This window comes from Platalea leucorodia, assembly GCF_965183815.1.
Source record: "Platalea leucorodia genome assembly, chromosome: 7".
NCBI classification, from domain to species: Eukaryota; Metazoa; Chordata; class Aves; order Pelecaniformes; family Threskiornithidae; genus Platalea; species Platalea leucorodia.
In genome coordinates this window covers 47,067,940-47,080,823 of record NC_138829.1, presented here as the reverse complement: position 1 = coordinate 47,080,823, position 12,884 = coordinate 47,067,940, and the positions used below count along the sequence as shown (strand labels likewise).

General features: G+C 57.1%; 1 protein-coding gene across 1 annotated transcript in view; it reads right to left on the bottom strand.

Annotated features, from left to right (window-relative positions):
* Positions 1 to 2,010: 2,010 nt before the first annotated feature.
* ALX4 (ALX homeobox 4) overlaps positions 2,011 to 12,884 on the bottom strand; it is a gene marked incomplete at both ends in the record, with an annotated part of 39,809 nt that continues 28,935 nt past the window's right edge. The window contains 3 exons of the mRNA XM_082318327.1: positions 2,011 to 2,334; positions 4,406 to 4,534; positions 12,406 to 12,716. Of these exons, the coding sequence (XP_082174453.1) occupies positions 2,011 to 2,334; positions 4,406 to 4,534; positions 12,406 to 12,716 (764 nt within the window). The remainder of the gene's footprint in view (positions 2,335 to 4,405; positions 4,535 to 12,405; positions 12,717 to 12,884) is intronic.

The following is a 12,884-nucleotide window of genomic DNA, read 5'->3' as shown; positions in this document are numbered from 1 at the left end:
ATCGCTTTTGGCACCGAAGACATCATGCCTGATGGCTCAGCTGAATGTTTAGGCTGGGACATAAGTCCTGGCTGCTTGTGATGGGAGAGGCCCTGGTCGTACACATGGTGTGGTTAAATGCGTGCTGGTTCCCTGTGAGTGCCAAGGAAGGCGTCTCTTAGCATTTCTGAGGAGATAAAAGAGATAATACTACTGGTCTTTTCTTGTTCCAATAAATATATATTACATTTGATCTAGCAATGGTGTATCATTTATGTAGTGTATGGCTGTCTAGGCACTATAGAAATACTTGTATACCTTGTTAACCTGAAACCTGACATTTGGTTTTAGCTTATTTGGAGCCTTTTCCAAGACCACTAAATATTTCTGGACCTTGAACTACAAGATCCCCTAATACTGAGCATGAGGAGGGAGGGCAGGGTGACACACAAATTTTTATGGGAGTAAAATCCTGTAGTTCCCTTGTGAATCACGGAGACGGCTGCCCCAGCTCTAGCTGAGCCTACATAGTCATGCTGTGTGTGTGATAGTGCTCAGATGACCTTCAGCTTCTCCTTGGTGATGATTCAGTGGGGTAAAAGGATGTTCCAAAATTATTCCTAGCGCTACGAGGTCGTTGAAAAGCTTGGAAAAGATTTAGCCTTGTGAAGGAGATCTTACTTAACAGCACTGTGCAGGTAAGAGCGCTGGGAGGGAAAACCAGAGGACGCATATTGGTCCGGACAAACCAGGCAAGTTCTGATGTCTCCTGCTTCCTCTGCAAGGTGAAGAGGATCTGAGGTGGCTGGAGATGAGGCAGCATCACCTCATCCAGCCTTGGGTCCCTTCCCAGCCTGCTCCCTGCACCGTCCCCCATGCGGAGATGCCCGCAGCAGCTGTGTGCAGGGGGCCCTGGTCAAGGGCTGCAGGGAGGGGCTGTCATTGCACGTATCTGACCCCAGGACAAGGTGTATGAGGAATTCAATGGCCTCACGCAACCATGGCTGTGTGCTAGCACTTGAGCTGTTTCTCAGAGCAGTCTCTTTGGGGACCTGTGGATTGACACAGCAACTGTATTCCCCTCCCATAGCTGCTGTCTCTAAATTGAGGATAGCAATTCCTGACCCAGTGAAAGCCAGAGGAAACATTTTGCTGCCCCACCATGCACATGAGCCTCAACATTGACCACGACCATGGGAAAGCAAACCGCAGGCGCTCCCTGGGGCAGCCAGCCGTGCTGGGAAGCTATCGTCTGCTGGGGTGCACCTCCAGCCAGGTGACCACAGAGCTGGCAAAGACTCCCAGTGTGGTGGCACCGTGCCATGTTGGGGAGAGACTCATCCCCTTCACAGGCCTCTACGGCTCTGTGCTTCACCTCAGACTGCAAGATGGAGAGGAAGCAGGGTAGAAAGAGACAGGATAATGTTGCTTTCTTCCTATCCTCAGGTGTCTTCTCACCCCTGTTCCCCATTCAGCTGTGGGAAGTCGTGGCTCCTGCTAAGAGGACGGGAGCAGCCCGAGAGGCGTCTCTTTGCTGGTGCCAGAGTCCCCATCCAGTCCCCTGCCCAGGGCAGAACAGATCTGATCAACACTGTCAACAAATTAGGAGGGGGAGTTGTGTGTGTGTATGGGGGGGTGACAAGAGAGGGGAAGCTGCTGAAATGCCAGCGGGCTCTTGCTCTTTGGAAAGGCAGATCTGGTGTCAGAAAAAGGAGCAGGGAGAAAAAATGCCCAGGTTATCGGGGAGGTGGCAGTGAGAGGGGACGCATCCCAACCCAGATCTCACTGGAAGAGGTGCTGCTCCACAGCCTCCCTCGCCCTGCCTGATCCCAGGAAGCCGGGAGCTGCCGCGTTCATGCTGGAAACACTCCACTTACGTTAACATATGTACTTTATATACCTAGGGTAGCTAAAAGTGCTGCATTCAGATCCCCGAGGAGGCAACTGCTGTCTGGAGCCCAAGCGGATGGATTTATTCGGCTGTCCCCATGTGCTCTCTCCGTGTCTCGCAGGCACTGGGCTGCAGCCCTGTCATGTTGCCCAGGAGATAGCGGCACTGTGCTCCTTTGCTTTCATCCTCAGGGCAGCGATGCTGGAGGTCTTGCGGTCCGGCTCGCTGTTCAGCTCGTAGCCGTTGAGGCCAGGGCTCATTCCGGCCGTGCCGAAGAGGCCACCCATGTGAGTCTGTCCCACGTGGCTGCCGGGGCCGGAGACGCCGAGGAACTCGGAGACGCCGCCAGCCGCATGGGGGTGAGCATGGGGGGACATGCAGGAGGGCACTGTCTCGCAGGGGACGACGCAGGCGGGCACGGGGGAGGCGGCGCCGTTGTTGCCGATCCAGGAAGGGTTCTGGATCTGGGGGTAGGAAAAGAAGCGTCAGGGCTGCTCCGTGCAGGACGCAGCCAGCAGCAGGCCTGAGGGGAGAGAGGGCGTCCAGCCCTCGCCAGCAGCGGCATCAGTAGCCCGCCCACAGAGCCAATGGGTCCCGTCCAAAATCCACATGGCAGCCCTGGCAGGGGCAGGGAGTGCTGGAGACGAACTCACAGGGGAGCAGGACTGTGCCCCTGCTCTGCTGTGATGTATCTCTATTTGTCCATTCCCTCCCTGCCAGCTATTTCTCTGGTATTTTGCACCATGAGCACTTTCTGGAGCTCTCGGCACAGGAAACCTGGTGTCATCCACAGTGTTTCTGTGGGCCTACCCACTATAGAGGGAACAGGCAGAAAGGGATGCTGCAAGACCACCAGTCCACCCTCCCGCCCCAGCTCAGGGCAGCTTTGCCTATGCAGGAGGCTTTTTGCACCAGACAGACTTGCCTGTCAGAGCTGAGCTGCCTGCAGCCCCCCAGCACAGGCAGTTTCCCTGCCCCTCTCCCCAGCGGTGCTTGTTGCCCATCGAGGAAGCATTGCCTGCCCTGCCACAGAGCAGAGCCCTGTGGGGCTGCCTTGCGTGGCCATCTGGGCTCCTGCAGCGTCACTCATTAAATGATATTGCAGAAGAAGAGAGAGGGGCTTAGTATTTGCCAGCGGGATCAGGTCTGCTGTGGCGGGAGGGACGGGCACGCAGGATGAAAGCAGGGAGGAGGTGAGCAGCTGGCTGGAGCAAGAGAGCAAAGGGCCCTTCATCCCCCCACCCCACTGCACCACTCGCCCTTGGGCCCTCTCTGATCTCTTACCTCCTGCAAACTGCTTTTCATTTTTTTGATCTCTAGGGCTGGGAGAGGAGGGCAGTACGGAGGGAGGGAGCAGTATAAGTTACAAAGAAGGGAGTGCTGAAAAGGCTGCTGAGAGCGTCCTCTGCTTGAAAAGCTGCTTTGGCATCTCTCAGCTGTTTCATAAGGGCTTCTTGTTCAGTTTGGGGGAGAAGCCAAGCAAGAGAGAGGTCAAACACTCTTGGCTTGGCTGCAGGGGAGCTTTGGTGCAGCGCTGGCTGGGGAGGTAGCTGACAGCCAGGGCATTGGGGGGGAGGACTCCCAGCAGATCTGTGAGGACAAGTCGGGTTCAGACCATCACGCCTGCAAAACTGCGCCCTGAAGCAAATTCTGGGTGGCGGGAAGAGGAGTCGGCAGGATGGAGGGAGTGCTTTGCGGGGGCACAGCCTAGCCCTCAAGCTTACGAACGTCTGTCTGCCCTGGCGGCATCTGAAGACAGCGTTGTGAAATGGGGGCTGGCCCACTGCTTAGGAGGCTACTGAGGTGACAGGTTTCCCAGGATGGGAGGTTAAGGAGGGAGGGAGCTCTGTCACCTGCCTCCTGGGCTAGGGCAGGAACGGTCTTGACAGTCCCCAGGAGCAGCCCCAGATACCCCAGCAAGGCTGCTCCCACCCTTCCTTTGGAGCACAAACCCACAAGACCCTTGGGAAGCATCCCCAGACGTCACCAAGTGTGCTGCGGCTACCACAGCCCATCACTGGGAGACGGCTGTGGGAATTTGCCAGGGGAAAAATGCTTTTGTCCAGCCTCCTAAAGAAGGGGCATGGAAACCTAGGCATGCAACAGGAAGCCTTCCTGGGAACTGCTGGTTTTAAGGCCTGAAATAGCCTTCAGGACCTTTTCCAAGTCAGTGGGAAGTTAGTGGGCAGCAGCACATGTGATGGGAGAAGGACAGTGTAATAGGATGTGCTTAGCAGCGTGACCCGTGCCCAAAGGGTGGCTGCACTATGCCACACAGGACTGGGCTTGGTGCCTGCTTTAGAGATGGCTGCACCGGGCCAGGGCATGAGGGAGCTGGGCAGGCCACCCAGCTAAATAATTCCTGGCCCTTCAGTGTTTGGTAATAGAACCCCAGCCCCAGCGCTCTCGCAGCCTTGCCTGAGGGCAGGTGGATGAACCCGAGAAGTGAAGCATCACCTGGGGGGAACTGGGAGCAGAGGCGGTGTGTCCAGCAGGCATGGGGATGGACGGACCGGGGTGGGGGGGCGTGCTCACCTGGGCGTAGTTCTCAGCACGGGTGAGCAGGGGCAGCTCGTAGGCGGTGGAGAAGTGGGTCCGGACCTGCTGCATCTGGCCGAACCGCTCCCGCTTGCGCCATTTCGCTCGCCGGTTCTGAAACCACACCTGGGGAAGAGGGTGACGGGGGCTGTGAACAGGGGGCCGGCGGTGGCCAGGAGCCCTGCAGCCCTGGGGAGCCCACTGGCACGCAGGGCTCTGCCAGGCGGGCGGGTGTGCATGGTGTGAGGACAGAGCGCTGCTCTGCGCGCAAGCCCCTGCGGGAGCGGCAGTCCTGCCCTGCATCCCCAGGGAGGCTGGGGCCAGCCTGCGCTCCCAGACTGGGAGCACCCTGGGCAAAAGGCGATGCCCAGCTTTTGGTGTCCTGCCTGTCTGGGGACATTCACAGCTCTTGCCTCCCGCAGCCTGGTTTGCCCTGGAATAACCTGTCTTCCTCACGCCCCTAAATCCGTGTTACCCAGGCGCTGCCCACAGCTCTCATGCTGTCAGCCAGTCTCAGATGAGAAGAGCCAATACATCTGAGTGTGCTGCTACCAGGCTGAAAACAGCAGTGCTGGGGCTTTCCCCAGGCCTAGTCCTGGCTGTGGTGGTGCCATTGGCTGAGAGCTTGCATTTCTCACTGAACTCTCAGTCTTATTTTTCTTAACTGTTAAAAAAAAAATAAAATGCATAACACCCCTTCTCTTAGCCTCAGGAAAGGACAAGTGCGCTCTACAGAGTTACATCTCCTTTGCTTTCACACCAAGTTTTCTTTGAAGGGTTTGCAGCTCTCTGCTTCACAGTGCTGCTCAGATCCCTTCAAGGCAGAGGAAAGACCAAAACACTGTTTCTGCTCTTATTTTTACTGGCTTGACATCAGTGTGGATTATTGCACTATTGTCAGCACCATTGCTCCTGATTTGCATCAGCATAAGAGAGATCAGAGCCTGGCCCAGTGTCTTCAAAGCCTCTTGAGGCTTGTGAGTCAGGGAAACACATCAATCAAGAGCCGCTTTGAAGGCACTGAGAGATGCAGGCGATCACCAGGGGCTGGGTTGCGCAGGTCACGCCAGTGCATGAAAGGAGCAGTCCAAGAGCCGCTCGGTTCTGCTTCGAGTTTTACACGGTGACGCGCGGGGGGGGGGGGGCACCGCTAACGAACAGCTCGGCCCTGCCTGCGCCCGGCCGCGGGGCACCTCCACCGCTTCGCAGCCAGCTGGGGAAACCAGACGCCGGTTTCGGTTTCGCCAGCTCGTGTCTTTGGAGGACAGCGGGGCGAGCTGGGCACTTGGCACAAGGGAGGGTGGCAGGCCGGCTTTCAGGGGGCAGGAGAGTGGGGGCATTTGCAGCCTGCGTCAGTGCAGATAGAAGCTGCTACAGGGAGAGACAAGCCTGAGGGTCTGTAGTTTTTGGTCTGAGTTGACCTTCTTACTTGTGCTGGAAGAGTCGTTTCAGGCTCTCCTGCTTCAGTTTCCCCCTCCCCAGCATGAAGGCAGCCTCACGCTGGTCTCTCGCAGCTCCCCGCCGTGGCCAGCCCCACGGTACGCGTGGCCAGCTGAAGGTCTGGCCGTGCGCTCTGGTCTGCTTGGTGCGGGGAGCCGATGGCGCAGCGCCCGGCCATTTCCTCCCCACGTGGGCTGCCAATGGTGTAGGATATAGTACCCTGCACCGCTGTCACAGCAATGTCACTGCTGTGGGCCATCCACAAGCCAGCCAGACTAACCATACCCAAAGCAGCAACCTGATATTAACACCCCACCTCGATTCAAAAACCCTATGAGGATTTTCAGCGGGTGCGAAAAGCACCAGCAAGAAAGGTCCTAACGTTATCCCAGCTGAGCACACACTTCACATGAAGAGCGTCCTACTGGAGAAGGTCTGATGCCCGAGGCATCTGTCTGCTTTTCTTCTACCTCTTCTTGGCACAGCCGCTCCAGCCCAGCTGCAGGCCAGTCCCAGGGCTGGCCCAGATCATGCCGCTTTGATCTGCAGATTCAAAGTTAGCAGTGGTGACCCGGTTCCTCCTCGGGCGGGGGAGGCCCCGCTGTGCACAGAGGGGTGGAGAGCAGGTAGGGAGCAGAGCGCTGGCTGTGCGCGAGGCCGGGGCGAACATATGCCAGGCATATGCGGCCATTCCCCTGCCTGGCGAAGGCACCGGCTGGTCTGCCTGCCAGCCCGGCCGCACACCTGCACTGCCGTGCAGGGGAGCCCACCTGAGCATCCCGCCCGGGGCACCCGCCCGGGAGCGCAGCAGCTGAGCGCAGGCTCCTGCGGTGGTGCCCGGCTCTGCAGCGCGACCTCCGAAGCTGTCAGCATGGGGTCCGTGTGCTCACCTTCCCCAGGCCTGCTGGAGCCACAGGGCGGTTCCCTGGGGCCAGCCGAGGCGGAGCAGGGTCTCTGTCACAGGCTTTTCCTCTGCTGCTCCTCATTTACACATTGAATTGAACTGGCGCTGGCAGAACAAAATGGTTTGAACTGGCAGTTCCCAAATTGCAACCCCCATGTGGCTGGTGGGCTGGGATGCTGTGGCAAACCATCGCACTAGGCTGAAAGGAAGAGTGTCTTCAGTCCAAGCGCTGGTGCCCAGGGCAGTGGAGATGCTCCAAGGGCTGGCAGTGAGCCACTGCTCCAAAATGCTTGCAACAAGGTTTGGACCACTTTTTAAAGTTCTCCCTTCTCCTCCAGTCCAAGTCCTTTTAGGCTGCTTGGTATCTTGCAGTCGGGTTTCCCCAGGCCTCTGCAGTGCTCCAGGGAAAACAGGGCAGGCAGGGCAATGTATAATGTGAAAAACAACTAATCCTAAGTATTTCCTGGCTTCCTCAATCTTAGAAGACACCTGCTTTTAAACAGCAAATCTAAAAACCAACAAAAGTCCATTTTCCTTTCATTGCCTGTCACCTTTAGTCACGAGAGGCTGCTATGGGACAGGGATGTGACAGTGGAGGTTGCAGCAGTCGGTGCAGCCTGTCCCCTGGGGTCAGGATGGGATATTTCGTGCAGGGATAAGCAGTCGTTGCAGGCCGCATCTCAGTGTTAACAACTGGAGTGGGAGTGTAGGGTAATTTCATGTATCTGACTCCTGCAGACAATGCTTTGATAAGCCCTGATGTACCAAATCAGCCCTATAAAAATCTACAGAACAGAAAATGTTTCATGTCTCCATAAACATTCAGCCATATGCTGGTACCTAAATCCATATGCATACACAGCTGACATGCTGTGGGGGGTGAAGAGGCCAGGAACGGCCTGAGACAAAGAAAGCAGGAGGCTCCTGCTCGCTGTCTCGCTGCCGCGACCCTGGCACCCAGCCGGCACTGCCGGTCTGCCCCTGCCACCAAGTCCCACGTGCCCCATGCAGGGTGCAGGTGGATGGGCTGAGCCGGGACCTCACCCAGGCCCCTCTGGCCATGCCTGGACGGTTGGGGACTGCATCGCTGCGTTCATCCTTCCTCCAAGTTAAAGAAAAAGGTGATTTCCCCTCTCTCCTACCTGCCCCAGCGCAGTGATGAAGGGGGAGGCTGGCCTCTGCTCATGTGATGGTGGGCTGGTGGCAGGCACGGGGCCGGATCCAGCCCAGCGCCCCACGCCCTGTGCTCCAGCCCCCCTTGCTGCATCGCTGCCCAGCAGCGGGCGAGAGCTGCCTGCCACGTTCAAGCCTCACGTGCTCCCGCTCTCCCCTGGCAGCCTCGCAGCATCCGTTCTGCCTGTCCCTGTCCCCACCAGCCCCGCTGCCCTCCTCCCTCCTCCTCCATCTGTCTGTCTGTCCATCTGTCTCCAGGACCCCATCCCTCTGCTACAGGCCAGGCCTTCTCCCCTCTTTCCAGAGATGGCCACCAGCCCTTTGCTTTCCAGCCTGCAAGAACAGAGCCAGAATTCATCCTTCAGCGCTGAAACTGGACACCATTTTATCAGTGGCCTGGAATGGGAAATTGGAGCCTGGGATGAGAGAATTGAATAACTTGAGCTTGTTTTCATTTCATGTTTAATTTCCTGCAGGCTTAGCTCAGTCTTTCCGCTCCTTCCACCAGCCTCCCAGGGTTTTATGGGGGAAAAGGGATCAAGATATATTACTTCTTGCTTTGCTTTGCTTTTTTTCTTTTCTTTTTTTTCCAAGGCAGTGATTTTGCTACAGCGGAGTTTGACATTTCCCTCTCACTTTCATGCCCCTGCCGCATCACAGGGTCACCGCCGAAAACATTTCATTAACGGTCCCAGCAATCATAAGGCTGGCTCTGAGGGGCGCTGGCTGAGGGGTTATATTCCCTGGCTGCAAAGCCTCCTTCCAGCCCCATCTCTTTCTCCTCTGCCACAGGGCAGGCCAGGAGGCAGAGATACTCACAGCCCAAGAGAGATGAAGAGCCAAGGCCGGGCTGGCATGGGCTTGGGGATGTGTATGTGTGTCTCTGCATGCAAGGGGAAGGAGCCATGTGTGAATACACGTGTGTCTACCATGTATCTCTACTGCTACTGCCTCAGACATCTGCTGCAGCCCTGGATGGGCTGGAGGAAGCTCAGGCAGTTGCTGGTACCAAGCAGGAGCTCTTCCTGGGGCTCTGCAGCCCCAGACATGGAAGAGGAGGAAAAAGGAATGGGATATGCACGCTGCGTAGGACCTACATGAGAACAGCGCCCGCCGCACACCCTTACAGGTTTCTGAGCCCTGGCAGCCTCTTCCTAGCTGGGTGGCTCTGCCTCTGTGCAGGGCTTATGCACAGCTCCCACTTTGGAAAATAGGGACGTGCAGTAGCTTAATAGTACTTGGCAACACGGGGCCAGGTTGTGAGGGGCAGGGAGGGAAAACATTGCATTGCATTGCGGGAGGAATTAGGTTAGACGTTGTCAGACACCAGCACTGATGGCTGGAAACCAAGGCAGGCAGAGAAATGGAGCAGGAAAGGGGGCAGGCTGCAGGATGCCACCACTCTGCAGACAGTATGGCCCACCCTGTGCCTGCCACTGGTATGAGCTCTTCTCCAGGCACTGAGATCTCCAGCAACTATTTCACTAATGAAGCATGAGTTTGGGAAAGGGATGGAAAAAACCCAGAGCTGCCATTTGCCTGTCTGGGCTCCGCATCGGCTCCTGCCTGCAGCAGGGAGGCTGGTTGTGCTCCCCAGGGAGCCAAGCCTGGCCAGAGGGGACAACCTCCAGCCAAAAGCTGGCTCAGCTGTGGGAGGGAGCATCACACCTCAAACCTGCCGGGCGCCTCGCCTTCCTGCTGCTATGCTTTGCTTAGTTCAGCCTTGCAGGCAGCTGAAGCTGGCCTCCATGAAATTATCCCAGGACACTCGCCATCCCTTAGAGGACCGTACCTTCCTTGGGAGAGGGACTGTTGAGCTCTCCTCAAAGTCCATGGAGCTGCAATATGTGTGTGCCCAGACACCCCACAGCAGCCAGAGCCCCTGCCAGCTTGGCAGAGGGCAACTGAGTACATAGTGGCTATTTGGCTTGCAGGAGGAAAGAAGTAAGGGGCTCGTGGCTTATTTGTGATTTCCGCCCCCTGCCTTGGCCCTGGTTGGGCCCTTGGTCCCTGCAGCAGGTGTTTGCTTCGCCATCAGTCTCCTGGGCTGCTGCCCCATGCCTGCTCTTCAGCTGTGAGCTGATGGCCCTTGGAGCTGCAGTGCTGGCATGGGGAGGCCCCGCAGAGCAGAGCTGCCCAGCAGGGTGGGAGGCCAAAGCCAAGCCTAAACAAGCTATAACACAACCCAGAGCTGGAGACAGGCACTAGGGTGATTCATTAAGGCCCCAGCCCCGAAAGCCTCCCTCCTGGGAAGTGCAGCCCTGTGCCATCAGCAGAAGATGCCTGTGCCACCCCAGGCTGCATCCCCATGCTTCCTGGGGTCTGCCACCACCGTGCCAAGGCTGACCAGCTCGCTAGCTGGCAGCCCCAGTCCCCTGGGAACTCATGTGAAATACCCGGCAGCCGGGGTGCCCCTGAGCCTGCCCAGCCAGCACCCACAGCGCTCGGCACGAGCCTGCTGGTTCTCGCTCTCCAGTGATAGGGAGTCTGCATTTCTACTGACGGCACGGCAGCCCTTCATCACGAGGTGGTGGCTGGGTGCCAGCCTGCAGCTCAAGGGACGGAGTCCTTCCCAGCGGGGCTGGGGGAATGAGTGAAATGCAAGTGCTTCCCCCTTTCACCCCGCGGTAAGTGCTCGAGCAGCCAGGCCACTTAGACAAGTCCTTCAGCCGCTCCATTACACAAGCCCTGTCATCACCATCCCAAGCAAGAGGTGCGAGCTGGCGGTCGCAAGAGGCAGCCCTCAGCTGCCCATGGCGGCAGGCTGCTGGGGCGTTTATCTCAGGGCAGGGTGAAACCCCCAGGCTGCGCTGTCCCTCTGCCAAATTTTCTGCTGGCTGCCTGGGGAGTCACTTCTGCCCTCAGCCGCAGCGTTATCCAGTGGTAAAGTGAGGAAAAAACCCTGAGATCGTGGGTCATACGTAATGAACTTGTGGGTTGCATCTGCCTCGCCTGACCTGGCTCTGTTAGCCAGCCCTGCACGCTCGCTGGGACGTGCTAGCTGCACGCCATGGCTCAGAGGCGAGCAGGAGGAGCTCACCACCCTCCAGCACCTCATTCTCATTCCTGAGTGCAAGGAATTTCATGCACTGTGCAGCTGGTAACCTGATGCTGCGCCTGGCCTCCCAGGAGACCCCATCAGCACCTGTGATGTGTCCCTGGGAAATCAAGGGCTGCGTCCAGCGGCAGAAGAGCTGACGTTTGTAGCGCTGCCTTCCTCTGCCCATCCCGCAGTGCTCAGCACGCTACGGGCAGGACCAACAGGAATTGTGCTGCTTTCTCCTGAAATGCAGCCGTGTCCGGCCTGAAGAGAAACAGCTGTGGGGAAGAAGAGCACACCAGCCCTGCAAACCAATTTAGGCAAGCAGAGAAGAAAAATCCTGCAGCTAGTTGAAACTGGAAGTAAATGTACAGTGAAAAATGGACTTATGCAAGGATCCTGGCCTAACTGCTTTGACTGTTTGCATCAACCGCTTGTAAAGGTTAGAGCAGAGGGCAAGACAGGCTGCCTGGGACCTGGGAGTCTTCCTGGTATAAGAGGATAATCAGAGGCGTCCACACGCCAGCTATTCTTGATGCTAATGCAGGTTCTAGGGGTGGTGAGCTGATAAATGCCTGCGGACGGAAGTCACAGGATTAGCTAGACTGGAGAATGAGAACCTAAGCTTCAGTGGGACCTTTGATGGCCATCAAGGCGTGAGCTGCGGATGTCCGCTCCAAGTGACGGTGCTCCTTTTTTGCAAATGCTTCTGAGCTCTGCCAGGTCTTGGGTTTAACCTTGACTCAGAGGAAAGAGCAGCATTCAGAGAATCATTCACTCCTTCAATGTGGAGTTTGGCTCTGCCGGACCGCCAGGTTAGTTCAGGGGAGCTAGTTCATGGGAGCTGGCACCTGTGTGGGTGAAGGCAGTGAGACTGCTGCATGGCTGTTTTGACTCTCCTGCTCCTCTCAAGATGGTGGGAGCACCTCTTTGCTCCAGATCACCAGGCTTTGTGCAGTCTCAGTGCCTGCTTAGCCAAGCAGGCAGCAAGAGCTGCCTCTCCTATATCGCCTCATGCTCTCTGGTACCAAATGTCCTGGTCACCTCTGCATCTCCAAAAGAGCCCATACTGTGAGAAAGCTTGCTGCCACTCAGACTAACGAACCTGTGTCCCCTGCCAAGTCTCATGAAGAAAATAGTTTTTGTAATAGCTTTGTTTAGGGTGATGGTGAGGCTTACCTGCCTGCTGCTCTGCTAGCTCAAGGACAAGAGGCCTCTCTGTGAACACTGCAGCTCAGGACACCAGCTCAAATAAAGGAGCTGACACTCGTGTCAGACATGGGTCGGGCTCGGCTGCCTGCAGGCTGTGGTGGGGCTGTAGGTGACCCCAGGCACAGCAAGTGACAACAAACTTGCAGGGCTCGTTTTCATTCCCCAGAGAGGAAGGGCTTGTTTGCAGCTCGCCCACCCCTCGCCCAGCCCCAGGGCATCCCCCGTTACCTGTACGCGAGCCTCGGTGAGGTCTGTCCTCATGGCTAGCTGCTCCCTGGCATAGACGTCTGGGTAGTGAGTCTTCTGGAAGACCTTCTCCAGCTCCTCCAGCTGGTAACTAGTGAAGGTGGTGCGGTTCCTCCGCTTTTTGCCCTTGTTGCTCTCCGAGTCAGCCTTGTCCATGGGGCTGGGGAGGTCTGTGCTGGCCCTGTCCTGGGGCACTTTCACCCCGGCCTCCTTCACGCTGAGGTAGCTGCTGTCCATTCCCGAAGGGTCGGAGCTCGGCTGCAAGTCGGCCTCTCCCAAACTGCTCTCCTTACCTATTTGGGTGGGAGGGCATGGAGGGGAGAGGAGGGCAGGGTGGGGAGAGAGGGAAAGAGAAGGAGACAGATGTAAATCTTTCGACGAATTAATTGGTTCAACCAACTAAAGCTAGCCATGGCAGTCGGGCAGCAGTCTCTAAACGCAGGCAGAGAGGCTGACGCCAC